The sequence below is a fragment of the Monodelphis domestica genome, chromosome 4 (genome assembly GCF_027887165.1).
Source record: "Monodelphis domestica isolate mMonDom1 chromosome 4, mMonDom1.pri, whole genome shotgun sequence".
Taxonomy (NCBI): Eukaryota; Metazoa; Chordata; class Mammalia; order Didelphimorphia; family Didelphidae; genus Monodelphis; species Monodelphis domestica.
This window is the reverse complement of record NC_077230.1, coordinates 172207662-172234356: the sequence shown is the minus strand read 5'-3', so window position 1 is coordinate 172234356 and position 26695 is coordinate 172207662. Positions and strand designations below refer to the sequence as shown.

The following is a 26695-nucleotide window of genomic DNA, read 5'->3' as shown; positions in this document are numbered from 1 at the left end:
TTATTCCTGGAAGAATTTTGGTGTTAAAAAATTAGTTATATTCTCAATTATAGGTATTAATAATCATAGGATCTCATTATTTTATTACCTCTTAAACATACACTGGCAAATTATTCTTCAAATTATTCTACCTATTTTCATTTTTATGAAGAGGGTGTATTTATTTCCACAGAATCCTACACGGAAATTTTGGGCTCTTTCTTTGAATTGTTGACTTGTCTTGTTATTAGATGTTATTATTATTGTTATTAAATATTGTGTGGTAATTAAACTTTCCATGTACCTATATCTTATTTTCCCTATTAAACTGTAAGCTTATTCAGGGAATGAGACCATGATGTTATGCTTTTTATTGTTGTTCAGCTTTTTGTGATCTCATTTGGAATTTTCTTAGCAAAGATACTAGAGTAGTTGGCCATTTCTTTCTCCAACTTATTTTACAGATGAAGAAATTGAGGCAAACAGGTTTAAGTGGCTTACCCACTGAAGCCAGATTTGAAGTCAGCCCAGGCTAGCACTTTATCCACTATACCTTCTTTTTGCCCCTTATACTTTTACTATAGTATTTTTAATACAATATAGTGTTGATTGCATTTGCTATTGTAAGAAGTAGACCATCCATCATCACATAGGTCCTTTCTTCCTAGAAAATACTTTCTGGTCTCCCCTGCCAAAGGCATATGGACATAGTATTCTAATAAGTGCTCAATGAGAGATTGGTGCCTACTGTATTTTTTGTTGTTTGATTTTAACATGGTCTTTCTTTAAAGAATTGGATACTCAAGGGCTCAACCTTGCCTTTTCAAACTTCATCACAACGGTGTCTCCAACACAGCATCCCCATTCCCCATTCTTGTGCCAGTGATACCAGCCTGGTTGCTTGGGACACTTTCTCCCTTCCTGTCTGCTAGCCCTAATTCTACTAGTCCTTTAAAACCCAACTTAAGTTCAACCACATTCATAGGAAACATCTTGTGGCTTTTCCAGTCATAATGGTCTTTGTCTTCTCCGGCCATGTGCACTCTACCAGCCACATCTCTTGCTATGCAATTAGACATAAGATTCTACCTGTTGTTATGGTTCAGTTGCTCTTTTGCATTTCTTATCTCTGCCATTGAATTGCAAATTCCTCAAGTAGAGAGCATGTCTTACCTAGTAGTGACCCCTGTAACATCTAGCACAAGGGTTTCTGCATAATATAGTGTGAAAAAATTGCTTCCTGATTACCTTAGTTTTAATGAATTATCTAAAATGCAAAACTATTGGACTGAGTGGCAGATTCATGTATACATGGTAGCAACATCTGATAATGTCTTAGCAGATTCTAGAGGAAGGAAAAAACCTTAAAAACTTAAAAAACCCTTACCTTCTGTCTTAAAATTGATAAGTATTGGTTCCAAGACAGAAGAACCATATGGGATAGGCAATTTTGTTCAAATGATTTGCCCAGAGACACAGAGCTAGCAAGTGTCTGACGCCAGATTTTAACCCAGGACCTCCTATCTACAGGTCTGACACCTTATCCACTGAACCACTGAGCTCCCCTTAGGGGAGAGATTCTTTTTTTTTTTTTGAGGTCATCTAATTTATTTATTTTTTAAAATGTATTTATTTATTACTAAGTGCATATAATATCAAATTTCCACATAAGTTTTCTGAAGTTATATGATCAAAATTGTCTCCTTCCCTTCTTCCTAGAGGAGGGATTCTTAATCAGGGTTTATGAATTTTAGAAAATATATTTTTGATAATTTTGTTTTAATACATTTGGTTTCTTGATCATCCTTTGTTATGTTTTTTTTTCATTTTAAACATTTTAATAATACTATGAAAGGGTTCTATGGCTTAAACATTTAAAAAAAAAGCTTAAGAAGAAAGGAAACTTTATAAATCTTTGATAAATTTCTTCTGGGGGCAGCTAAGAGGTGTAATAGAGTGCTAGGCTGGGAATCAGGAAAATTTGAATTAAAATACAGTCATAGGTACTTATTAGCTGTGTGCTTCTGGTTAAGACATTTAAACTCCACCCCAGTTTCCTCAACTGAAAAATGAAGATAATACTAGTAACTGCCTCCCATGGTTATTGTGAGGATTGAATAGGACAGGATTTGTAGAGTATATAGCACAGTGCCTTTCACATAGAAGTGGTTAATGAATATCTGTTCTTTTCTTCTTCCTCCACTGATCTTCTAGTGCAGATGACAATTGGAGAAGGTTACCTTGATTTCTGGTTTTAAATAAACTCATGCTTACTTATGGAATTGGGGTACCTTTTATATTTTGTCAAATTTTTAATTACTAGGTCTAGTTTGGATATGGTCACCTGACACATAGATACAGTATATCTGAATCTGAATTTATTATGTAGTCCCTAATGACCTTAATACCTTGGTTTGTGCTGAAGATGTGATTTTGAGGGTGCAATAATTAGATAATATCTTCAATGAGACATGAAATGCATATAATGATTGCTAAATATAAAAAATCCATGATGGAATAGATATAGAATAATAATAAATAATACAGAATAATAAGCAGAGACTAATGGAATCCTTGGTAGAAGGAGAGGAATCAGAAACAGTTAGGATACAAAGGGGAAATCCTTATAGAATATTTTTTCCCCAATCATCTTTCATTACACAGCATAGTGGAAATAACATTGAACCAGGAGTCATTATTATTTGGGTTCTGGTCTTGACTTTGCCAATAACTTTCTTTATAATTAAGGACACATCAATTAATCTCTAAAATCTTCTGTTTATTCATCTTTAAATGAAGATGTTGAATTAGATGATCTCTAATAATATACCTTCTAGCTCAATGACCTTTAGAGCCCAGATAAACTGTCTCTCCTGATTCTTAAAGAACTGCTGGTAGATAAGATTTCAAAACTTCTTGGTGATGTTTGAAAGATTATGGTGGCTGGCAAATGTACTAGAACTGGAGGACAAATGTCTTGACTAAAAATAAAATAAAAATAAAAATGAGACTTGCATACTAAAAGTCCTCGGCAAGATTTCAATTCCTAGAAAGAATCTAGAACATATTATTAAAGGCATAGTAAACTTTAAAAAAGAAAGTGGCAATAATCAGTGAAAGCCAGCATGGCTTCATTAAAAATAGGTTATGGAAGTCTCTTCTTATTTCCTTTTTTCACAGGGTTATGAGATGATTTTGTGAGGACCAGAGGAATGCTGTAGATGTAGTTTACCTAGATTTCCACAAATTTTTTTTACCAAAAATTGTCATCCTTTTATTGTAGAAAAAAATGAAAAGAAGTGGGACAAACAATAGAACAGCTATGTGGATGGGAAGTTGGTTGCCTGGACCCAGGTGATAGTACTAGTTCAAGTATCTTCAGAAAGAGAGGACTCTAATTCCTCTAAGTTTTGACACAGAACAGGTAGCATAGCATTTGCAGATGTTGTTAAACTGGGAAGGTCAGCTAACACTTTAGATGTCAGAGCAAGGATCCAAAAATGTTCTGGTCAGGATAGAACATTAGGCCAGGTCCAATAAGAACAAAATTTAATAGGGATAAACATCAAGTTTTACCCTTGGATTAAAAAGTAAAAAATCAGTAATGACAACATGGAGGAGGCATGCTTAGATTAATAACAGCTAATAATGATTAGCACTGGTATTGTACTTATAGGTTTGTAAAATACTACTGTTACATATATTATCACAGCAACTCTGGTAGAAAGATGCTGTTATTATTCCCATTTTACAAATGAGGAAAGAGAAGCTTAGTGAGCTTAAGAGACTTGCCCAGCTAATAAATGTCTGATTTGAATTCAAGTCTTCCTGACTCCATGCCTAGAGCTCTACCTATGATACCACCCAGCTTAAGGTTTTGTTTTTTTTTTAAGAGAATTTTAGTGAACTGCAAACTAAAGATGACTTAGTCATCATGGCATGGCAGTCAAGAAAGCAAATGCAATCTTAGTCTCAGATCAGTTTCATACATTGTGAATGTGAAATCTGCTCCCCTCCACTCCATGATGACCTCATTAGTAGATATTGTAACATTTAAAATAGTTATGGTCATAAAATGTGGTGATTAAAAGAGTTAAAATGGTTGGAAGATATAAATTGTGATAAATATAAGAGTGAGTGAGTAAATTGTGACCGCAGAAAATATGTTTCACTACAGTGTCTTGGTTTTAAATCAAATATAAGGTGGTCACCAGGGAAATATTCCCAATTATGAATATACCCAAGTCAACTGGGTTTTATAGAGAATTTAATTAATAATACAATGAGGAATTAAAGAAAAGAGAGAAAGAGAGAAAAAGGAAATAAGTATGAAGGGCCTTAAGCCAATATGGCCTAGACCTGAGTCTTAAGAGAAAGAGATCAGTCAGTCAGTCTTTTATCACTCACCACAAGGTCTGCCTAAGCAAGGTTTCTAGTGACAGAGTCTCCTCAGAGAGAGTTCCAGCCAGAGTCCTCCTCAAAGAGCCTTCCAGCCAGAGACTGTTTCAAAGGGCCTCTCTCCAGAGCCTCCAGAGGGACAGAGTCCCCTCAGAGGAGCTCCAGCGAGACCTCCTTAGAGATTGTCCTCCAAGAGCTTCCCTTTTCCAGAGCCTCTCTCAAGAGATTCTCCTCCTAAAGGATTGTCATAAGAGATTCTGCTTTTTCTTATATAGGGGGTTTTCTCCTATGTCACCTCCCCTAAGTCCTTACATCTACCAATCACAGTGACTTTTTCCAAAGGACAGCCCATTCTAAAAACACTGCTGGGTCGACTAATCCCTTTAGTAAATTTGTACCAGAAAAAAACTTCTGAATAAGTTTTCACCTCTTTGCTCCTGGCAAGTTTACAAGTTTCCTGACCTTTAATAGGTACTTAGCACCCCATTGTATTAATTCTAAAAATAGGCATGGCTTAAAGAACTTTTTGCCTCATTATAAGTATGGGTTTAAGTACTTTCATTGTTTAGCAAGGAGTTTTATCCCCTAAAGCAGTCTTAAGTACTTAAGTGGAGTAGAGGTCCTCCCATTTCTGATCCAAGTAGAGTTCTCACTGTCAAAATGGGGAATGTTCCCAGTTGGGAATTGTTCCAATGGAGAATTCCCCAATGTAGAAAATTTTAACATTCACAAGTCTGAGAAATTTTCAAGATTCACAATATATATTCTTTACTTAGGTATTTTTGCACTTCAGTCATTTTGTGATTTTATTGAGTAAGCATGCAGTTATTTCTGAAAGATAATCATCAAAGTTTTTCCTGTAAAAATTTTGCCTAAAAGGACTACATAGTAAGTGTATTATATGAAATGTTTCTTCAATTCTCCACACGTATAACTTTTTGCACTTCTCTTTTATTTTGTAATTTTTCTTCTTTTTTTTGCGCATTGGTTAAGAGTCAAGTATAACTACATCTGAAAATAACTATCTCTAGCCCTAACCCTAACCCTAATTCCTTCCCTTCTTTCCCTCCCCTTCCCTCCTTTCCTCTCCTCTCTTCTTCATTTCTCTTCTTTTCTTTAAATATTTCACCTTTTTTTCTTAAAAACCAAAACTTATCAGGTAGAAAGACAGTTGCTACTAGATGATGAAAGACTTGGACTATGAAACTAGTGAAGAAAATATTGTGACAACCTTTCAACAAACTGGCAAACAGTGATATTAGGTGGATATGCAATAATCTATTATATACATTTTTCTACAAATAAACAATGAAGTTTAATTTTTAAAAAATATGCATTTTGATTGGGAAAATGAAAGAAAATTGAAAAACTTATAATGCTTGAGCTGGTACAAAGAAGTACATACAGCATAAATAATTAAAAACATATTTTAAGAGCCAAAATGTTAGTTGTTCCTTAACATTAAATAAAAGCATTTGGTCTGTGCAATTAAATTTTTTCCCCTTTTTTTTAAAGCTTTCATCTCTTTTATTTTTAAACCTGTACTTATCAAGTAGTAAAGGCTAGGTGGTTGGGATTAAGTGACTTATCTAGGGTCATACAGCTAGGAAGTGTCTGAGGCCAGATTTAAGTCCAGGACTTTGGTCTCTAGGCCTGGCTCTGTCTCCACTGAGCCATCTAGTTGCCCTTCAGCTGAGTTTCAAAGGAATATGAGTTCTAAGGCAGACATAAGTAATGTGCACTTCAGAGATTAGCCGGGGGGGGGGGGGCAATCTGTGCAAAGGATGGAGATGGAGAATTGACTGTTGTATGAGGAGTATTAAGATGGCTAGTTTGATTCCACTATTGCTTTTCCTGAAGTCATTGAAAAAACTCTTGCATTGAGGGCAGTTTTCAAAGAGAAAATTTTAAAATGTTTTGAGCAGAGGCAGAGTTGTTGAAATAAGTATTCTTACTCCTCAAACTGATCTGAGAGTCAGCATTTGTTTTGGTGCTTAAGTTAACAGAATCATGGAGTCTTGGTTAGAAGAGACCACATATAAACCAAAAAAAGAGTCCTTTCCAAGGGGTTATCCTAATGCTCTAACATAGGTGGCAACCCATTAAATTTTAAAATAAATCTTATTATTAGGAAGTTTTCCTTCCTATCAGAAAATAATTTGCCTCATGAAATCATTAAAATTCAGATTTGGAAGAGATTTCAGTGACAAGTTACCCCCCCCTCCCAAAAAAAGGATCCTTTCTGCATCCTACTAACAAGTATTCAACTTTGCCTAAACTAATAGTGAAGGCTAACTCACTACCTCCTTGAAGCAACTCATTTCACATTCACAACTCTAATTCTTGAAGAACCAATTGTATCTTTTCAATTAATAAGCATTTATTTTTTCTTCCTCTTAACCATTCCATCAACTAAAAAAAAGAAAAAAAAAAGAAAAACCCTTGTAATAAATACAGTAGGGGCTACATTTCTGTGAGGGGATATGTTCCAAGACCTATTACAGATGGCTGAAACTGTGGATATAAATATATACCTGCTAACCCCCATATATATGTGCTCTCTCTCTCTCCCTGCCCCAGCCCCTTGTTTTGGTGGTCTGGAGTCTCCCCCAATAAAAAAATCCCCCCCCCAAAATGAAAGGGGAAGTAGAGGAAACCACTCTCAGGAGCAGACCACTGTCACAAGCAGACTTCTCATGTTTTCTGGGCTGACCTCTGGTGTTTCTGGGAACACTTCTGGCACTTCACAGTTGGTCTTCCAATGCTTAGAGTTTACTTTGGATAATGAAAGCTATGGAAAATGAAACAGCAGATAAGAGGACCCAACTGTTTGCATAGTCAAGCAGAACAAGCAGAACAAATCTTCAGATTGGCCAAAAGTGTGTGTTTAGTTCTACAGATTAGTTTATTATTGCATTTCTGCATCTTTGACCATTGTGCGGATCAGCATTCTTAAGTCTTTCGAAGTTGCCCATTTTTACAGTTTTGTTTTTAGTGTATGTTGTTCTAATTAACATTAACTCATGAATTTTTCCCATTTTTCTCTGAAATCATTCCTTTTATCATTTCTTAAGGCACAGTAGTGTATTCAGCCATTTTCCAGTTGATAGTCATCACTTTAATTTCTAGTTCTTTGCTACCACATGAAGAGCTCCAGTGAACATTCTTTGTACATAGAAGGTCTGTTTTTCTTTATTTGACTTAATTGGGGGCTATAAGTCAAAAGGCACACACAATTTAGTGACTTTTTAGACATAGCTTCAAATTGATTTCCAAAATGGCTGGGTCATTGTACAAGTCCACCAACAGTGCATTAACGTTCTTGTTTTCTCCTAATCCTTTCAACAGTTGTCATTTTCTGTTTATGTCACACTTGGCAACTTGATGATTAGGGTCGAGGCTCAATCTCGCTTTAATTTGGATTTATTGAATTATTAGTGATTTGGAAATTTTTTCATGTGATTATAGATCGTTTGGATTTCTTCTCTTGAGAACTGCCTATTCATCAAGTAGATCTGATTGTTAGGAGGTTTTCCTTTGAAATGAGCCTAAATTCGTTCCCTTTTAAAAATTTCAGTCTGTTACTTCCAGTTTGCTAACTAAGCCAAGCTTTGCAGGATTAATGCCAACTCTACACGACAGCTCTTCAAAAACTTGTATAAATACTAGTAAGTCCTCTCCTCTCAGTCTTTTCTTCTACTGACTAAACACTCCTAGCTGCTCTAACCAATTCACACATCGTGATAGGTTTTTAAAAAAAATAGTTATCTGATTTCAGAATTGTGCCTCATTATTTTAAGAAAAGAGAAGTCATTCAATATTTATAATAATTTACTCAGTTTTCTCACTGTCTCTTATTAAGAACTACCGTCTCTATTATCTGAAGAAAGTGAGACTGTAAGTAGGAGCTCTTTCTTGTTGAGCAACTCTATTTGAATGGGATGCTCAACAGATATGTCCTGAAATTGGAAGCAGAATGGTTTTCTTGAACCCCAATGATTTTTGAGTGGGAAGGTTTATATAGAATAACCAGAAAAAAAAGGGGGGGGGACTCCTTTGTTATGAAGACGTAAGGTCTCAAGTACTTTTAATTCAGAAATTCCATGAATTTTTAAATTGATTTAGACGGTGATCTTGGGTGTCTCATTAATTTGAATTCTTCATCTGTTGCCCAATTCAAATTTTAGTTATTAGTAGCAAAAAAGGGTTTGTTGTATCTGTAGGGATGTGAAGGCTCCCTCTGGTGGCCATTTAGGATGTGAGCCTTATCTGTCAAATTGAGGTAGAAAAGCAAAGTTTTTTGGTATTGTAATGTCAAAATTAGGGTTCTTTATACATTAGATTTACACATTAAGTTCAGTTAATAAGATCTTTCTTATCAATGTAATATTGGACTAGGAAAAGTTACACATTTATGTATATACATATATGTATATGTTTATCCACACACACATATACACTTTAAAAAAGTAGAAGCAATGTAAGAGCAGTTTGGCACTGTAGATCTTGGACTGATCTTGAATTCAAGGGGAGGCCTATGTTCCAGTCCTGTTTTTAACACATACTTGCTGTTTGACCATGGGTAAATCACTTGACTTCGTAATGCTCTAGAATACACCTAAGACTATATTTTACAAATAATTTGCTGATTAACATCAATGGAGAGAATTCTAACTCCATTATTATAGAATTATAGAAATTCTATACAACTATAAAATTAGGGGCACCCTTCTCCCCTTTCGAAATATGATAGTTAGCTCTAATTGACAAAATTAATTACAAATAATACAAATGATAAAAAAAATGATTTCAGAAGATACACAAGGCAAATTTTCCCCAAGGAAAATTTCCCCATGGCTTCAAGGCCATGGTATGATTTAAAAAAATATTCTATATAGAGACAGAAGATGATGAAACTTGTCATTCATATCTTGACTGGAAGTCATGTATATATGGTAGAGAATAAGACCTATATTTTCTGGACATAGCCAATGTGAAAATTATTTTGCTTGACTGTGTATTTGTTATTGGGTTTTCTTTTTGTTTTTCTTTTGGGAGGGAGGGAAAATAGATTTTTGCTCATTGAAAGTTGTTATAATTTATGGATGCTTCTCCCATGACACTGTTCCTGTCACATAATAAATGTTTATTGACTGACAGCAGGAAAATCACACACACACACACACACACACACACACACACACACACACACTCAGCAACAAACCACTAAAGCAATTCCTCAGAGTATCCTTATTATTTCCTAAACGACAAAAGTAATACCATTGTCTATCTCTACTTTATTCCTTAGCTGTTGAAGTTATTAATTTCTGCTTTGAATTTGACTAAATAAGCATCAACATTTGTGGAGTTAAAAAATTGTGTACATATTTGATAGCTTTTGCTGATGATCTTATAAAGCCTTATGTCACTTAAATAAAAAAATCAAAACAAAAAAAAGTGACATCATAAAGCCTGATGTCACTTCAGCCTTATATAAATATTGCATATATATGATGTATAAGTCTAAAAATGTCCAGATTTCCATTTGACATGAATAAATAATTCTTCTGAGTTTTGTGTTCATTAATTTTGTTTGAGGTCTTAGTTCAGTGCCCTTCTTCCTTTGAAGTATTTTGATTCTTTTGTAGATGTTCAATTTCCTACCAACATTGCTAAGGAAATTGACAGCTTTTTCAGTTTCTCTTTTTTAAAAAAAGTCTTCCTCCCAAAGTATTAAATGAATATCATACCACTTCTTGAAAAGGAAATGGGAAACATGGGAAAGTATAAAAAGAGTTTGAGTTCTTTGGGGGGAAAGTGTGGGTAGATAATAGGATGAAGGAATTTTCTATATTAAGATTTCCTTTGTGTTTCTTCTTCACCATGCACATACAAAAGTCAGTATTTTTTCAGCTAACCCTCTTCTTATATTTCCCAATATTATTTTTAATTACTTCTAACAGATACTATAGGCACCTCAGTTTTGTGAAGGATATTTATAAAGAGGTCTCAGAGGCCCTAATCTAAACAAACAAAAATTCTCCTAAATAAGGAATGCAGTGCTTAAGATCTTATAAATTAAATTAGTTGAGATTGTCTTTTAAAAACTATTACCTTCTGTCTTAAGAGTCATCAATCAAAAATATTGGTTCCAAGACAAAAGAATGGTAAGGGCTGGGCAATTGGAATTAAATTACTTGTCTAAGATCACACAGCTTTGACATGTCTGAGGCTAGATTTGAACCCAGGAACACCTGTCTCTAGGCTTTGTTCTCTATCTACTGAGCCATATAGCTACCCTCTTAGTTGTAATCTTATAAATTATAGTATTCTATTCAATTATTTGTCCATGCCCAAACTCAAAACTTATTACTCAACACAATTTTTCTTCTATAGTAAGGTAATCCTTTTCCCCCAATTCCATAACTTTCATAATGTAAAACATTTGTTTTTAAGGAATTATTTTTTGTTCTTTAGGTTTTTCAATTATATCTGACTTAACTTCCCAGCTTAGAAAAGTTATGGCCTGGAATTTCATTTTTATATCTCATAGTACTTTAATAATAATATTATTAAATATTAAATAATTAAATAAATATTTATTTCAAACATAAGAAATGACCAATATGTGCTTGTTAAATGCCTAACTCTTTATGGAAGGGACAAAGATATGTGAGATAACTAGGGAGTTCCTTAAAAATGATTTTAAAAGTCTTTGATGTAAAATATTGTTATTTTAATTTGTACATGAGTTAATTGTACTTACATTTATGCACAAGATGAAGTTTTTAATTTATTAAAGTGAAAGTGATTTAGAATTGCTTGTCATTTGCTTTTTAAAATTACATAATTTTCTATTGTCAAATGTTCAACAAATACCATAGGTTGTCATTAAAACAGTAACTTCTCCTAAAACATTAGAAACTATTGAGACCACCTTTGTTTGTAAAATATAGCATTCTAGCTATCAGTTATGTTACACAATTAAAAGCATATGTTTAGAAACTGAAGTTAGTTTTATCAGATATATTATTTCCCATTGAATTAGATAATATCAAGTTACTTAATTCATGAACTTGAAGAAAGTTTTTTATTTTCTTTGGATATTGCTTTTCTTAATTAGGATAATTTTTTACTGATTTGAATCAGGGATATTGTGACCTCTTTTTAAAAATCCTTCATAAAATTTAGGTACATGGAGTATTTATTAAAAGTAATAAAGACCTGGGGCAGCTGAGTGGCTCAATGGATTGAGAGCCAGGCCTAGAGATGGGAGGTCCTGAGTTCAATTGTAGCTTTAGTTATTGCCTATGTGTGTTACCCTGGGCAAGTCACTTGACTCCACTTGCTTTCCTTTATCACTTTTCAGCCCTAGAATCTATACAAGACAGAAGGTAAGAGTTATTAAAAAAAAGAAATATAAGGATCAGTATTTGAAACATAAGAATAGGGTTAATTGAAGTCTGCCTGATTTTGGAATTAGGATAGGGAACAAGAAAGAAACTGGACTTGTGATTGCATTGATATAGAGGACTCCCAGTGAGGAAACTTTCTCTACCAGTGAAGGGTAGCACCATCTGGAAATCTTTTAGTTTTAGAGAGTTGTATAGAGCATTGAGAACTTATAATTGACTTGCTAGAGACACATAAGCCGTACATGTCAGAGATCTTCCAAGATTTGATGCACTGCTTTTTTTAAACATAGCTCGAATTATGAAATTTTAAAAATATTTTTGATTGAGTTGCAAAATCAGAATCAAGTATGAGATCAGATTCAGAGCAAATTTCAGGTAGTCTTATTTTGAGTAATTTTCTTGTATCAAAATAATCCTTAAATTTTAAAACATTTAAGTTTTTAAAGAATCAAATTTTGAGAATGTTAAAATTGGAATACACAAAGGCAGTTTTGATTTTTTTCCTTGGTTATAAACTATTGATTCAAACCATTGGTATACTGTCTTTATTTCTTTATCATTGTATTTTCCCTCCCCTCTTTGCTTCTTTTGCTCATTAATGCTTCTATTTTGTTAGTGCTTATTTTTTTTAAGTAGGAACCAAAATTTCTGTTCTTTCCTTATTCCCCAGAGAAAAAACATAAAAAATAGATACATTCTTTACATTAGTAATAAGATAATCTCAGATTGACTTTCATATATTTGTTTTTCTTTAATTTTTTTGTATTTACTATATAATTTTGTTAATTGCCATTAAAAAGAATTTAAGCAGAGTACAATTGTGTATTTTAAATATTTTCCATTATGAAAACAAGTTTGAGTCTTAAGTTTTCCTAAATAATTATTGTAAGTTTTCCTTTTTGTTTTTTTACATTGTTGTTAGTTATTTTAAAAACTAGTCTGCTGTAAAATACCTTATTTTAATTTCCTTTGTTTGCATTTTTATTTTTCATTCCTGGATATCATTCTTCATACCAGATTTAAAAATAAAAAAGACTTTACAAAGTGTTGCAAAGGTCAAGGTTATTATGTCTATTATGACTATGACTTTTGGGAGATACCAAACATGGTTAGTGGATGGTCTGACTGGTGGCCTTTGGCAGTAATTTTATTTACACTGATAAGTTATCCTAGCCAGGCTCTGATCATAGCCCTGCCTCTCTTGAAAGACCAGTTTCATTCCCGGTTGGAAAAAGAAAAGTTTATTCTTCTTTAGGTGAAATCCAAGCATTTTGAGGCTAGTTCTGTTGGTTAATAGTTTCTGATGATGTAGTGGAAAGATTAAAATGAATAATATTTGTCTTACACAGTAGCATTTTATACAGCAATCTAGGTTACTGTACTGGAAAATGTGTGATTTCTTTATTATATGATGTGATTGCATGAGAACTTAAGCTTCTTTTCACTTTTTGGTGTAAAGGGGAAATAGAAGACCATAGTTTAAAATGGCTTAAAAGTATGACAAAAACTATAGAACATTCTAATTCTGAGTAGTTGGTGTGAAAGTTTGAACCTTAAAAAGGAGTTGTTAAGATTTAGACTATTCCTAATTTCTTTGTGAATGTACTGTGTCCCTCCAAGGGGACAGTGGCTGTTCGCATTTTCTTTTATCTTTCTTTTTTTTCTGAGAAAGACAGAGTGACATGAAGCTACAATGAGCATTTTCTTTCAAAGGCATACTCTTAAGATGATAGTTAACCATTTATTCATATAAAATTTTACTGGAATAGGGTTTTATCTGTAAAAGACAGAATTATGTCTTTGAATAAGCATCACATAGAAAGATAGCCTTACTTCATATAGAAGTTTTGATTCAGTGACATCGATGTTCTAGCTGTAGTTCAAATAAAAGGCCATTTTTCCTGAACATCTTTAGCACCTACTCTTGTCAACTTAAGACAAATTTCTCTCTTGATTGTTTTCTGCCACTTTCTGTCTCTGCCATTTACTGTCTCTGTCATGCTGTCTCTGTTACAATCAGTCTCTCTGATCCTTCTTTGTCTCTGTTGCTCTCTCTGTCACTCTTGTTTCTCTAATGTGATCTTTTTGACTCTTTTGATCCCCATTTCTCTCTTTTTCATTGTTGTTTTTTCTTTCTGCCTCTCTCTTCATGTACCAGCACAGGGATGCAGATATGTGTGTGATATAGTCAAGATGGCTTTGAAAACCTGGCTGGATAAGTGCCAACTGGGAAATGGAATAATTGGGTTGGGTGTGGGTGGGAATAACACACCCAAACATAAATGTAAAAAGGCTCAGTTTACTTACTTCAAGGGATCTGTTACCTCATTAATGTGGGTATCTCTTCAGGTGGAGCAGATTGCCGCAAATTGATATGTTCTTCCGACCTCATTGTTCTTGTCATTTCCTACCATATAACCTTTGTTCTCTAAGGAACAATCAATAAAGAATTATTGAGTTTAGCATGCTGTAAAGTCTTAGAGTTCAGTTTCAGTGACAATGGTTTGGTCTGAGAACTAGCCTTGCTAATTATGGAAAGATTCGTGGGGAATGGGGTGATGGACTCTTTGGCTGTGGCAAAATATGAGAATTATCAGTTCAGCAGAAAATTTCTGGTGGACTAACTTATGATAGAGCTTATGGTGGACCACAAATTGAATGTGTTGTATAATTATATGTACTGTCATAGAATGCAGAAATTTTAAAGGTATTATGTAAATATTAAAGAGCATACTGTAGTATCTTTTGCATGATTTGTTATCAGTGGCAGTAGAACTTTGAAATAATATCCTGACCTTGCCAAGGATGAAAACATTTTTTTGTTCAGTGAGTTGAAAGACAATATAGCAAATCTAGCATTTTGGGGTGTTTTTTTTTTCTTTTTTGTTGTACTTATTACCAAAGAAAGATGTACTAAATCTAAGTAACTCAGAAAACAAAATTGAGAAAGAATGCTGGTTCCTATTACTTGTTACTTTCTCTTCTTTTAAAGAATCTATACTACCTCAAAGTTCCATAAACATGATACCCCTTAAATTATTATCTTTTTAATTGAATTAAATTCCATTGAATTTGACTAATAAAGGTATTAAAATTCAAAAGACTAAATTCTTGTTTTACTAGTTTTTCAAGTTTCTGCAAAGAGTATTTGACAAAAGGTAGAAGTAAATAGATCACAGTTTACAATATAACACTGACTATTGTTTTGAGTGTTTGAACTTTAAAAGATATACATTTACAATAAATGATATGAGGCTCTCAAAGGTTTAAAGGACAACTTTATGAAGGAGTTGGTGCAGATACTCCTTTTTTATATATAACTAAACTGAGTCTCAGATTTGGAATGGTTTGCTTTGTCACATGGTTAGAAAACATAATTAGACAGAAAACAAAATCCTAACTTCACAGTTAGGAGAAAGGGATAATATGATATGCTTTGGAATCTAGCTTGATTGTTTAAATGTTAGGCAATTCAAATTATTCACTGCTGTTTGGTACATTTTCTGGGTTACACATTTGAAATTTTCATTAAATTGATTAATATTATTAAAATGAATTTTTTCAAAGTGATCATTATAATATCTAATCAGTTGTGACATAAATCACAAAACTGAAAACAAAGTAGGAAGAAATCAGACAAAATATTATTTCATTTGAATATTTAAAAAATATGTCTGTTGACTTCTTTTGATTGATCATTCTTTTGGACAGGTAGTGGAAAATAGGACAATTAATAATAGTGCCATTGTAAACTTTTTCTTATTTTGCTTTACATTGTTTTTATTGTTGTCTAATACTTTATGTTTCTTTAATTAAAAGGGCAGAGTACCTTCCCTTAGTTGAATATCTGAGATAGACAAATGTAAATATGGATATAGGGATAGTGATAGGATCCAATATTTGATTGGTACCGGAAATTTCCAGGGGAAGAAACCCTTCCAATTCAGGCTATCACCTCCTCTGTAATTTATAGTCTTACAGAATTGCCTAGAGCACTGCTACTCTTGCAGATTCACCCTGGGTCACACAATAATTCTGTATCAGAGGCAGGACTTGGCCTAGGTTTTCCTGGCTTCAGGGTTCTCTGTCTACTAGCTGAATGCATTTTGGACAATTAATTCTCCTTATTTTTGGTGGGTTGTTCCTAAATGTAAATCTTTTACATGGAGTAAAATAATCCAGATGATAGTACTAAATATTGTATATAAGCCTTTTGTAGTAGTGTTTTCTGAAGATAAATGAAATCCTATTATCAGAGGAATGATGATTCTTGGAAAATATGTCTGAGTACATATTTAAATAAAGTCCTAAATATACGAATAACTTAGATGAGCTTTTTCTTTGCAACTCACTTGATGTAAAGCTTCTGATAACTAGTGCTTGGTCAGCTTATATTAGCCATATGTCCCCTTTTCTGCTCACACAGGTAATTAAAGTGTACAATGAGGATGGCACCAGCAGAGCATTGGAAGTCCCGAGTGATACAACTGCCAGAGATGTTTGCCAGTTGTTAATCCTCAAGAATCATTACATCAATGACAACAGCTGGACTCTTATTGAACACCTTCCTCATATAGGTTTAGGTAAGAGAGAGCTGATTTCCATTTCATTAAACAAGTGACAAATTCTTAAGGAACATCTAAATCTCACAAATATTCTTCCTTCCCTTTTAATGTGGTGAAGATACTTCTTCAGGTAAAACAATTTATGGAAGGTGTGGGCTTAGATCAGAGTGAAATAGACTCTCACCTTAACTTTTCCTAAAAGCATTAACAAGAAGTAGCATTGATTTCAGTAGAGGACTAATATGTTGCAAACTTACCTCTCATCTTTTCTTTAGATGAAGATCTAGCTCCTTGAATTACTTCCTTGAGCCAAAACATTGACATATCTGGGGAAATTCTAAAGTGATGGATACTTGTTCCTAATATTATAGGCCTGGAAAAAGAAGTTTTGCAACCTTGTTTGGTAGCCTAGTAAGAACATGTAGGGATCTCAATGAGATAAGTGATAATTGGGGCTTTTGCTGGGCTTTATCCTGGTGGTAGATGCTGAGAAATCTTAACTACACCTCCCAATATGGTTTTAATATATGGAATAACTATCTGACCCAAGTCTGCCCCCCCCCTTTTTTTAACCCTGACCTTCTGACTTAAATTGCAAGGCAGAAGAGTGATAAGGATTAAGTGACTTTCCCAGGGTCACAAAGCTAGGAAGTGTGTGAGGCCAGATTTGAACATAGAACCACCCATCCCCAGAACTACCACTCTATCTGTTGAGCCACCTAGCTGCCCCTAAGTCTGCTATTGAAAGCATTTTTATTTGTTTTGTCAAATGAGTTGGCAGTTTCCCCATTTGCCACTTCAGTTTCCAGTGCAAATACCTAAAACATATATTTCCTCATCTGTTATATGAGGGGAATGTCAGCATATCGACAAGCATTTATTAAACATCTACTATGTTCCAGACACTGTGTACATCACTAGGGGTAAAAATACAGAAATGAAACTATTTACATTCTATTAGGGAAGACATTATATATTTAGTAAGTATTGTATAATTTGAATCAGGTCCTCAGAGCTCTCTCTCTCAGCATCCCACTTTGGTTCTCACGTTATGTCCATACATTTTGGAGATAAAGTTTGTGTGGAATCCTACCCTGCTCTTTTCCTGCTAATGTGGCTGGAAAACTTTTCTTTACTCAGGCTTTTACTTTTATCTTTTAATTTTTTCTACTTCAAGTGATTATTAATAAATCTTATAAATATAATACTTAGAGTTATTGCATATTAATTTTAATCTTACAGTATATAAATTATAAAGTAATAGGAGAAAAATTTTTTGGGTGTGTGTATGGGAAAGCACTATTGACTGGTGAGATGAGGAAAAGTCTAGTTTAGGTTCCTAAATTGAGTTTCTAAGGAAACAAGAGATTATAAGATGTGGAGGTGGGTACAGAGAGATAAGACTGTGCAGTGTCATATGTGAGGAACAGGTTAACTTAATGGAACCTGGAGAGTAAATTGGGGAGAGGTGATAATTTATATTAATAATGGAAAGTTAGGCTAGGGCCATGGTATGAAAGCTTTAAATTACAAAGAAGCATGATTTAATCCTAGAGGTTAAAAAGGAGCCACTGGACTTTTTTGAGGATGATGTACTCAGACTTGTGCTTTAGCATTTTTATTTCCAAAACTATGTGGAGAGGCTAGGAGACCAATTGGAAGACTATTGAGGGTAGGAAAGGTGGGCTGAGGGAGAGGAAAGGGGAAAAGTATTTATATTATTCATATGATGTTTCAGGCATTATGCTAAGAATTTTTTACACATATCCCATTTGATTCTCACAATCACCTTGTGAGGTAGGTGCTATTATTATTCCCATTTTTCCTGAAAAGAAACTGAAGTAAATAGAGGATTAAGTGACTTGTCCAGGTTCATGGAGTGATTAACTGTCTGAGGCTAGATTTGAATTTAGATCTTTCTGACTTCTAGCTTTGTACTCTATTCACTGTGATACCAGCTGCCTCTCTAGAGAAGATGGATCAAAGGGATATTGGATAAGAATTGATAAAGTTTAGCAAGTGATTGGTTATATGGGATGAGAGAGAGTGAAAAAAGTAATGATGACACTAAGATTTCAGAGCCAAGTGACTAGAAAGTTAGTCGTGGCTTCTGCTGAATTGGGAACATTCAGAAGAGGGATATGTTTTGGGAAAAGATAATGAGTTATGTTTTGGATATACTGTGTTTTAGAACATCTAGCTTGCAATGGCCAATAGACAGGTGGTAGCCTGAAATTCAGAATGCAGGAGAGTGGGGCTGGATATCTGGTTCTTGAAAGTATGAAAACTGAACTCATCAAAGTTGATGAATTTACCCTAGAGTGGGCATAGAGAGAAGAGAACCAAGGACAGAGCACTGTGCCATACCCATCTATAGAGGTAGGCAAGTTCATTGTGGTCCAGCAAGATACTGAAAAAGAGTTGTCAGACAAGTAAGAGGCAAACCAAGAGAAAATGGTGTCATGAAAACCCAGAGAGGAGAGAATCCATCAGGAGAGGGTTGCCAACAATTTCAAGTGCTGCAGAGAAGTCAAGAAGAATGAAGATTGAGAAAAGGCAATTTGACAATATAGAGGTCATTGATAGCTTTGGAGAGGGCAGCTGCAGTTGAGTAATAGAATTGGAAGCTAGATTTCAAAGGGTTGAGTAGTGAGTGAAACGTTTAGGCAGTGAGTGTTGACAGTTTTTTTCTAGGAGTTTCTGAAAGGGAAGAGGGGAATGCAGGAAGATATATAGAAATATAGAATGATAGTTTGAGAAGACAGTAGGGTCAAATGAGGGTCTTTAAGGATGAGGGAGACCTGAATATGTTTGTAATCACTGGGAAATAAGTGAGAAGGAAAGGGAGAAACTGAAGATTAGAGAGAAAGAGAGTTATGGATAGTCAAATGGAAGAGAAAAGATCAAGAGTATATGTAGGGAGATTATCCTGGGTTGGGGACAGGGAATGAGAAAATATTATACATATGTATAATGTACACACACACATACAAATATGTGTGTGTGTACATTTACAAATATACATTTCTTTGACATGTGAACGCATGCAAAAAATCATTTTTTTGGATAGGACTGTGATTTCATTGGTGGAGGGGAACTCTATTGAAAGAAATTCCCCTGACATAAATTTGTTTTTATTGGCTATATGTGGGTTTTTAAAAGATCATTAGTCCTTGAAACTTGTATTTTTTAATTATATTTTATATACTTATATATGCCACCACCAAAAAATTTAACTAAAAAAATGCATAAAAGGTTATGTGCAAAACCACAAACTTCATATTGCTTATAATTTATTTAAAATATGTAAATTAGATATGTGTGCTAATATAAACATTCTCTGCTTTTGACTTCCCTTTGGATTTGTTTTAATTCTTTTTTTCTCTTGATTTTGTAGTTATTTTTAAAAAATATAAAAGCTACATGTTATTCTTATTCTCTTTTTTGTTTCTTCATGTAGTTCCTTGATTTGCTTTATATTTCCAAAATTTATCATTTCTAATAACATAATACAATCAATTACATTCCAATATCACAGTCTATTCAGCCATTTCTCCTGTTCTTTGCATTGGTGTTATTTTGAGTTATTTTGTCTTAAAGCTTCCATGAATATTTTCATACATACAGAGCTTTTTACCCTCTCAATAATGCCCTTTGGGTCTAATATTAGTAATGGGATTGCTAGGTAAATGAGCACGAACAGCTTTACAGCTCTTAATGTATATTTTCATCGATTTATAATCTTATAGAATTGCTTGAGAATTGAAAAGGGAAGTAACTTGCCCAGGTCACCAGTATGTGTCAGATGCAAGACCTAAACCAAGATCTTCCTGACTCAAAGGGCATCTCTTTACCACCATTCTACATTGTCTTGTGTGTAAATTTTTTTTTTCCAGTAGATCATTCTCATGTGCCTTTTTTGTTACCATTTATTTTTATTTATTAAAATATATGACAATATACTATGTAACATGGCAACAGTATATTTATACATAAAAGCACATATGATTTGTTATAAATATGCAATAAATTGTGATAAATATGCTTATCTTAGAGAAACAAATTCTTAAATTAGTTATGTCCAAAAATCTGTCTCAGTGTTTCTTCTTTTCCCCTCCCTCTTACTTTCCCCACTCTCCAAGAAGGCAGGTAATATGAAATAGGTTGTACATATATTATCATAATACATATTTCCCTGTCCATTATATTATGAAACAGGTCACATATTGCTTACATTAGAGAAAAAACCTTGAGGAAATGGTATGTTTCAATCTACATTCAGTCTCTCTCTGTTCACTTCTATGGAGTGGATACCCTTTTTCATTGTGACCATGTTAATTTTGAGATTTTAATATGAAGTAAAGTGAAAACTTAGATTCTTCTCTGAGACATTAACAGAGAATATAAATACATTTTAACATTTTTGTTTGTTGGAAGCTGCTAAAATAAAGGATATGAGCCAATAATCATTCCTAAAACTTTACCTAATAAAGGCTTTGGAACCATGCTTAAGTTATTTTATGTGATTATAGTAAATTAGTAAACATTTATTAATCACCTATTAGGCATTGTGCTAAGAATGGGGGGCATGGACAGAAGCAAAAGACAACCCCTGTCCTCTAGGAAATAGGTATGTGCAAAGTAAGTTTATCCATTTTAAATAGGAAACAGTTAAAGAGAGAAGGCCCTAGGGATTGGGAAAAGCCTTCTGTAAAAGATGGGATTTTTGTTAGGATGTCAGAGCAGTAGGGAAGTTAGTCAGCAAGCAAAGTTGAGGAGATAGAGTGTTCCATGGAGAACAACCAGAGGAAATGCCTGGACCCAAGAGATGGTATGTCTTATTCATGGAGTAGCCAGGAGTCCAGTGTTGCCATGTACACATTGCTTTTTGTTCCAGATTAAAATCTATGGGAATAAAATTACAAGCTTTTTATTGTAAAAATGTATAACTGCTCATAAAGCATAAAAGTATTTGAAAAAAAAATTTCATGCTTACATGATTTATGTTTTCTCTCTCCCTTCATCTCTACCCCTTCACAGAATTGACAAGCAATTCCACTGGGTTGTATATATATATATATACACATCACCACCAAAAATTTTAACTAAACAAATGTATAAAAAGTTACATGCAAAACTACAAACTTCATATTGCTTACAATTATATGTATATATGTATGTCACTTGAACCCATTTCCATATTATTCATCATAAAAGTTTTTTTAAAGTAAATTCTACTAACTTGTTACTTATGTCATTGCCAAATATAAAACTGATATATATATATATATATATATATATATATATATAATCAGTTCTTTTGCATAGCTTAGAAATAATCATGCAGATATCTTCCAGGTTGGATAGCAGCATCAAATGGCATTCTTTTCCTATTAACTTTTTTTAGTTAATGAAGATAATTCTGTATTTTTCTTAAATGTAATTATGTATAAACAACAGAAAATGCCCCTGTACTAGATAATGAATTCTTGATTCATTTCTGTAAATAAACTTCAAAGTAGAACTTCTCTGATTAAGGGAGTTGTGTTCTACAGAATTTTCTGCTGAAATCTCTCACAAGGTGCTTATCCAAACATAAATTTTCAAGATCCATGACCATTTTCCTCAAAGCTAGTTCAGTGCTATAGTCACTAGATACCATTTTGCTTCTTTGGTGCAATGTGTACACAGATAAGTGTAGAACTTGATAATTAAGGGAGAAAACATTCAAAATAGTAGGACGGGGATGATGGCATAGAATGAAAATAAAGGAATCCTTCATGGAGGTTTAGATAAAAAAATAAAACATTTATTAAGCTCTTACTGTGCCCTAGGCTAGGATACAAATACAAGAAAGACTGGTCTTGCCTGAAGAGCTTACATTCTAATAGGAGAAAACAATGTATAAAAGAGGAGTTTCAAAGAGGTGGCAATAAGGTGAAAGCTGGCTTATTAGGGAAAGGGACTAGAAGCATGAAAGATCTGGGCATGATAAGACCAAAGTTGGCCTGGCTAAACCCAGGATAGTTCCAGCAGGGATAGTTCCAAGATTCCAGTGGGGTAGAGGCCAAGATGGCCCCAGTAGGTCATGGTATGTAAAGACCCTGGAAGTGAGGTGAAAATCTGATTCTGAAAACTGGACATGAAAATGGAGTTATACTGTAGACATGTGGGATAGTCAACAAATACAAGGAAGCAGAAATCAGTCTCAAGTGTGAGGAATAGCTAGTATTCCATTAGCCTAAAATACAGAGTTCAGAGTAGTATGAAATGAAGCTTAAAAGATGGCTGGGAACCATATTATAGAAAGCCTTAAATGCCAACCTTAAGAATTTATTTTATCCTATGAGAAACTAGAAATCATTGAAGTTTTTTCAGCAAAATTGGAAAAATCAGAATTTTTATAAACTGGTATTTGATAATACTGGCAGTTTGGCATTGTTCCAAGTTGCTTTCCAGAATGGCTGGACCAATTCCCAGTTCCATCATCGGAACAGTAATGTGCTTATTTACCCATTGTTTCTCTAATATTTCTTATTTACCTTTTTTCCCCTTAACTTTTCCAATCTGTCAAGAGTGATAATTTGTATCTCTAATTATTAGTGATTTGGAGCATTTTTTTTTCCATATGCCTATTGGTAGCTTGGATGTCTTCCCCTGAGATCTGCCTATTCATATTCTTTGAACATTTATGAATTGTGAAATTATCCAATTGAATCCATTCTTTTCTTTAATCCCTTACCTTCCATCTTAGAATCAATATTATATATTGGTTCTAAGGCAAAAGAGTGGTAAAGGCTAGGTAATGGAGGTTAAATTACTTTTCCAGGGTTACATAATTAGGAAGTATCTAAGACCATATTTGAACCCAGGACTTCCCATCTCTAGTCTCTAGGCCTGGCCCTTAATCTACTGAACCAGCTAGTTGTTCCTGTCAATTTTTATGTATTTTTAAAATGAGATTTTACCATGTTGGTACACTTCTTTTTTGGACAGGATCTCAGGTAGAACTACCATCTATCTTTTTTTACTTTGCAGATAAATTCTTCATTCTGATAGGGCCATAATGAGGTTTTTAATATGCCTAGTATTTTAGCCTTTAAATGAAGAAACTATATAAATCTAGATATAGCTAGTTCAGCTCTTGCTTCAATAAACTAGGTTTGAAACAGGTCTGTGTTACCTCATATCCACTGGATGTCACTGTAGTTCCCTGGCTGCACATTCATGCTCCTATTTAGCAGAATCCAAGGAAGGAGAACTTCAATCTCAAAGAAGTCATCTGGAACTTAATGGGATCCATAGTTGCCTCCCTTTAGTTTTGTTTCCTAATTGAAGCTACAGTGTGAAACAGAGGCAATTAGCCTGAGTTATCAAGCACATATATTCAGACTACTCAGGAGTTACTTCAGGAAGAAGTCATTGTAACATAGGAACACTGAACTTCTTAGCTTAGTGATTTTAACAGCTAAAATGAATTACCGGATGCTTTTCCTGTAATAGTTTTTGTTTGCATAGTTGTCTGTGTACTACTTCTTTAAGGAAGAAGAAATTCACGAAGATGGCAAAGAGGTAAGCTCGCAGTACTCTTCTATTGGAATTATGATGGTGAGTTCCTCCCTGTAAAAATACCACAGAATTTTGTGATCTGTTTCTTGAACTGGTTTTCTAGCTTTCCATACTGCTCATGTTTCTGACAGTGTGACCATCAGTAGCAGCAAAAATAATAATTAAATGCCTACTTATTCATTGAATTGTGCTCATGTACAAAGACAGTTATATCCACCTGGTTCCTTTGTCCTAGCTTTTACCTTCTTAAAAATACTGCTACAGATATGTAACCCAGAACATTCCAGACAAAAGGGGAGAAAATATCAAGTTAGTATTTGAATGGGGAGTATTTATAGCATGTCAAATATAAATAAATTTGTATCAACAATAATAAATATTTAATTGAGAGGACCAGGGAGCAAAGCCTGTTAGGTCGAGATAGCAGGCTGCTCTTAATTGTCAAGAAGGGAAGGATTTGAGGCAGAGGTGGAATTTATAGAATACTTTTTAAAGGCTCTATTGTGAACTAGGTTACAGTGCCCAAGTTGAGAGAGGGTTGTAGACAATCTGCTAAGGACAGACTAGAATTTTTTATACATACCAGTTCCTAGCATAAAGATTTCCCTACCATAGCAAATATTCTAATAAATTTGACAGTGGCAATTTTCCTGGTGATATTGCCTCTATTAGCAAGTACTGTTGGGTTAAGAATCCCTTCAGAAACTGAACCCTTTTTTGATCGTGGCTTCTCTCATTTTTGTTTTGTTTGGTAGGTGACTGTTCATTTTTATCTGAAAATGAGACTGAAAAAAAATTTATGTAGTTTCCCCCTAGCATATGAGAGTACAAGGACCATTTGTCTCCTGGAGTTTCCTATAACAAAAGTGTAAGAAGAATTGTTTTCTGGGGGAATTAGAGGTAAAAAGCCACTTTTGTTTCTTCTCTTATCAAGTGAAGAGAAGAGTGGGGACTCAGATTTCTATTTGAGCTCCATGCTGTACTTTCAGTAGATTCAGTGAAGAAACCCAGGCAGAAGGTCACAGGTGAGCACTTTCTATTCCTGGAGGATTGAGGTTTTGAAAAAAAAGACTTTGAAGCTAAATCAACAGCTTCAGAAGGAACAGTTTTTTGTTTTTAAAGAAAAACTCTGTTCAGAAATTAAATAGAAAACAGAATTATATATAGTTACTTCCATTTGAGAGTATTTCATTCTGTTGCCACAAAACTAAAGTAGGTTGTGAAACTTCAAAGTAAATTTGTTAGTGCTCCAGAAATAAAATAGAAACTTTTCAAATTCTTAAACTATTTTTAAATTGGTTAGAGATGTCTATCACCCTTTTTTGTGCCAAAAATGTATATAGTAGAATGAATCTATAGAACAAATATAGTTTTGTTTTTATCATATGTGGGAAAATTATTTGTAGTTTTTCTTTTTTCTTTTGTTAAAGTACTGAATGTTTTTAGGGTAGGTTTTTTATTTATTATTATATTATTTAATCATTATTTAAAATATTGAATTTCTATGTTGTATTTAAATCTGAGGTGAAATTAAAAAACACAAAATAAAAAATTGCTATGATAAATTCAGATGAGATATATTTTCTACTAACTGATCAAGATATTCATTCTGAACTTTGATAATATAAAACAATATGTTTTATGGATGCTTTTTGTCTTCATATCACATTTATTTTATGCCCCATCCCTATTTAAACTGAACCATACCTTGTGACAAAAATAATTTAACAGAAGCATCTGACATTTTTTTGATCATGCATACATTATTTTCCAGTATCACTTTGTGGGTCTTGAAGAAGCATTCATATTTTAAAGTCTCATATTAAAGGAGCATCTTTATTGGTTTTCCAGAACTTAAAGTTTAACTTCTTTTTTAGTGATTTTTTCCATCAATGCTATTATAATCATCCTGTACCTTGGTCTTTTATTTCTTCTTATTTCATTCTGCATCAATTTATACAAATCTTTCTATATTTCTCTTAATTCCCCATAACTACACTATAATTATGGATTTTGATATCTTTGCTTAGTTGTGATGCTAATTTGTGATGATATATGGGAGATTTTTTTAATTTAAAAAACCATATTTTTGAACCTTTATTTGATTTTTCAGTAGGAGCTAAAGAGGAAAAAATGAAAAATAGGGAGAGGAATTCAGTGTTCTAGGTAGCCCTGATTATTTCTTTTTTACTGACCCTCAGGATTAGGCCTAGGTAAAACTGAGAAGCAGACAGACTTTGTCAAACTTTGCCCTTTGTCTCTTCAAGGCTCCTCTTTCTACATTCTCAGATCCCCTGTGTCCTCATGTTCTCTCTATCCTTCCCCCAGTCAGAACCAGCTTTTGATTAACTGTCAGTTTTTAAAAAATAATAATTTAATTTCCCATAAAGTATAAATGTTTATACATATAAATGTGTATATCTATATATACATCTATATGTAGATACATATTATATGATCAGGGAATTGTGAAAGTAAATTGCAATGTTTATCTAGGCTGTTAAATGTTCGATACAATAGATGGTTACTGTTGTTTCTTATATCCCTGGAAGCCAGCCTGTATTTTCTTGCACCATATATATTTCACGAACATAAATTCCCATGGAACACAACAAAAAGACACTGAAGGCAGAATGCTTGCTTTCTTTTAGACATGCTGCCTGATTATATATAGTATTGATGCTTATAACCAAGAATGGCATCTAATGGACATTCAGATAGCATTATATGGCTTGTGAAGCACCTTATAACTGTTGTCTGAATTGATCC

At 33.7% G+C, this 26695-nt stretch overlaps 1 protein-coding gene across 5 annotated transcripts in view; it reads left to right on the top strand.

The window, feature by feature from the left end:
- The window catches only part of GRB14 (growth factor receptor bound protein 14), a 175510-nt gene that overhangs the window by 98928 nt on the left and 49887 nt on the right, over positions 1-26695 (top strand). For 4 of the 5 annotated variants that reach the window (XM_016433667.2, XM_007494274.3, XM_056793964.1 and 1 more), the window contains one exon: positions 16219-16375. The exons of the other annotated variant lie outside the window; for it this stretch is intronic. In XM_016433667.2, the coding sequence (XP_016289153.1) occupies positions 16219-16375 (157 nt within the window). The remainder of the gene's footprint in view (positions 1-16218; positions 16376-26695) is intronic. 5 annotated transcript variants of the gene reach the window in all.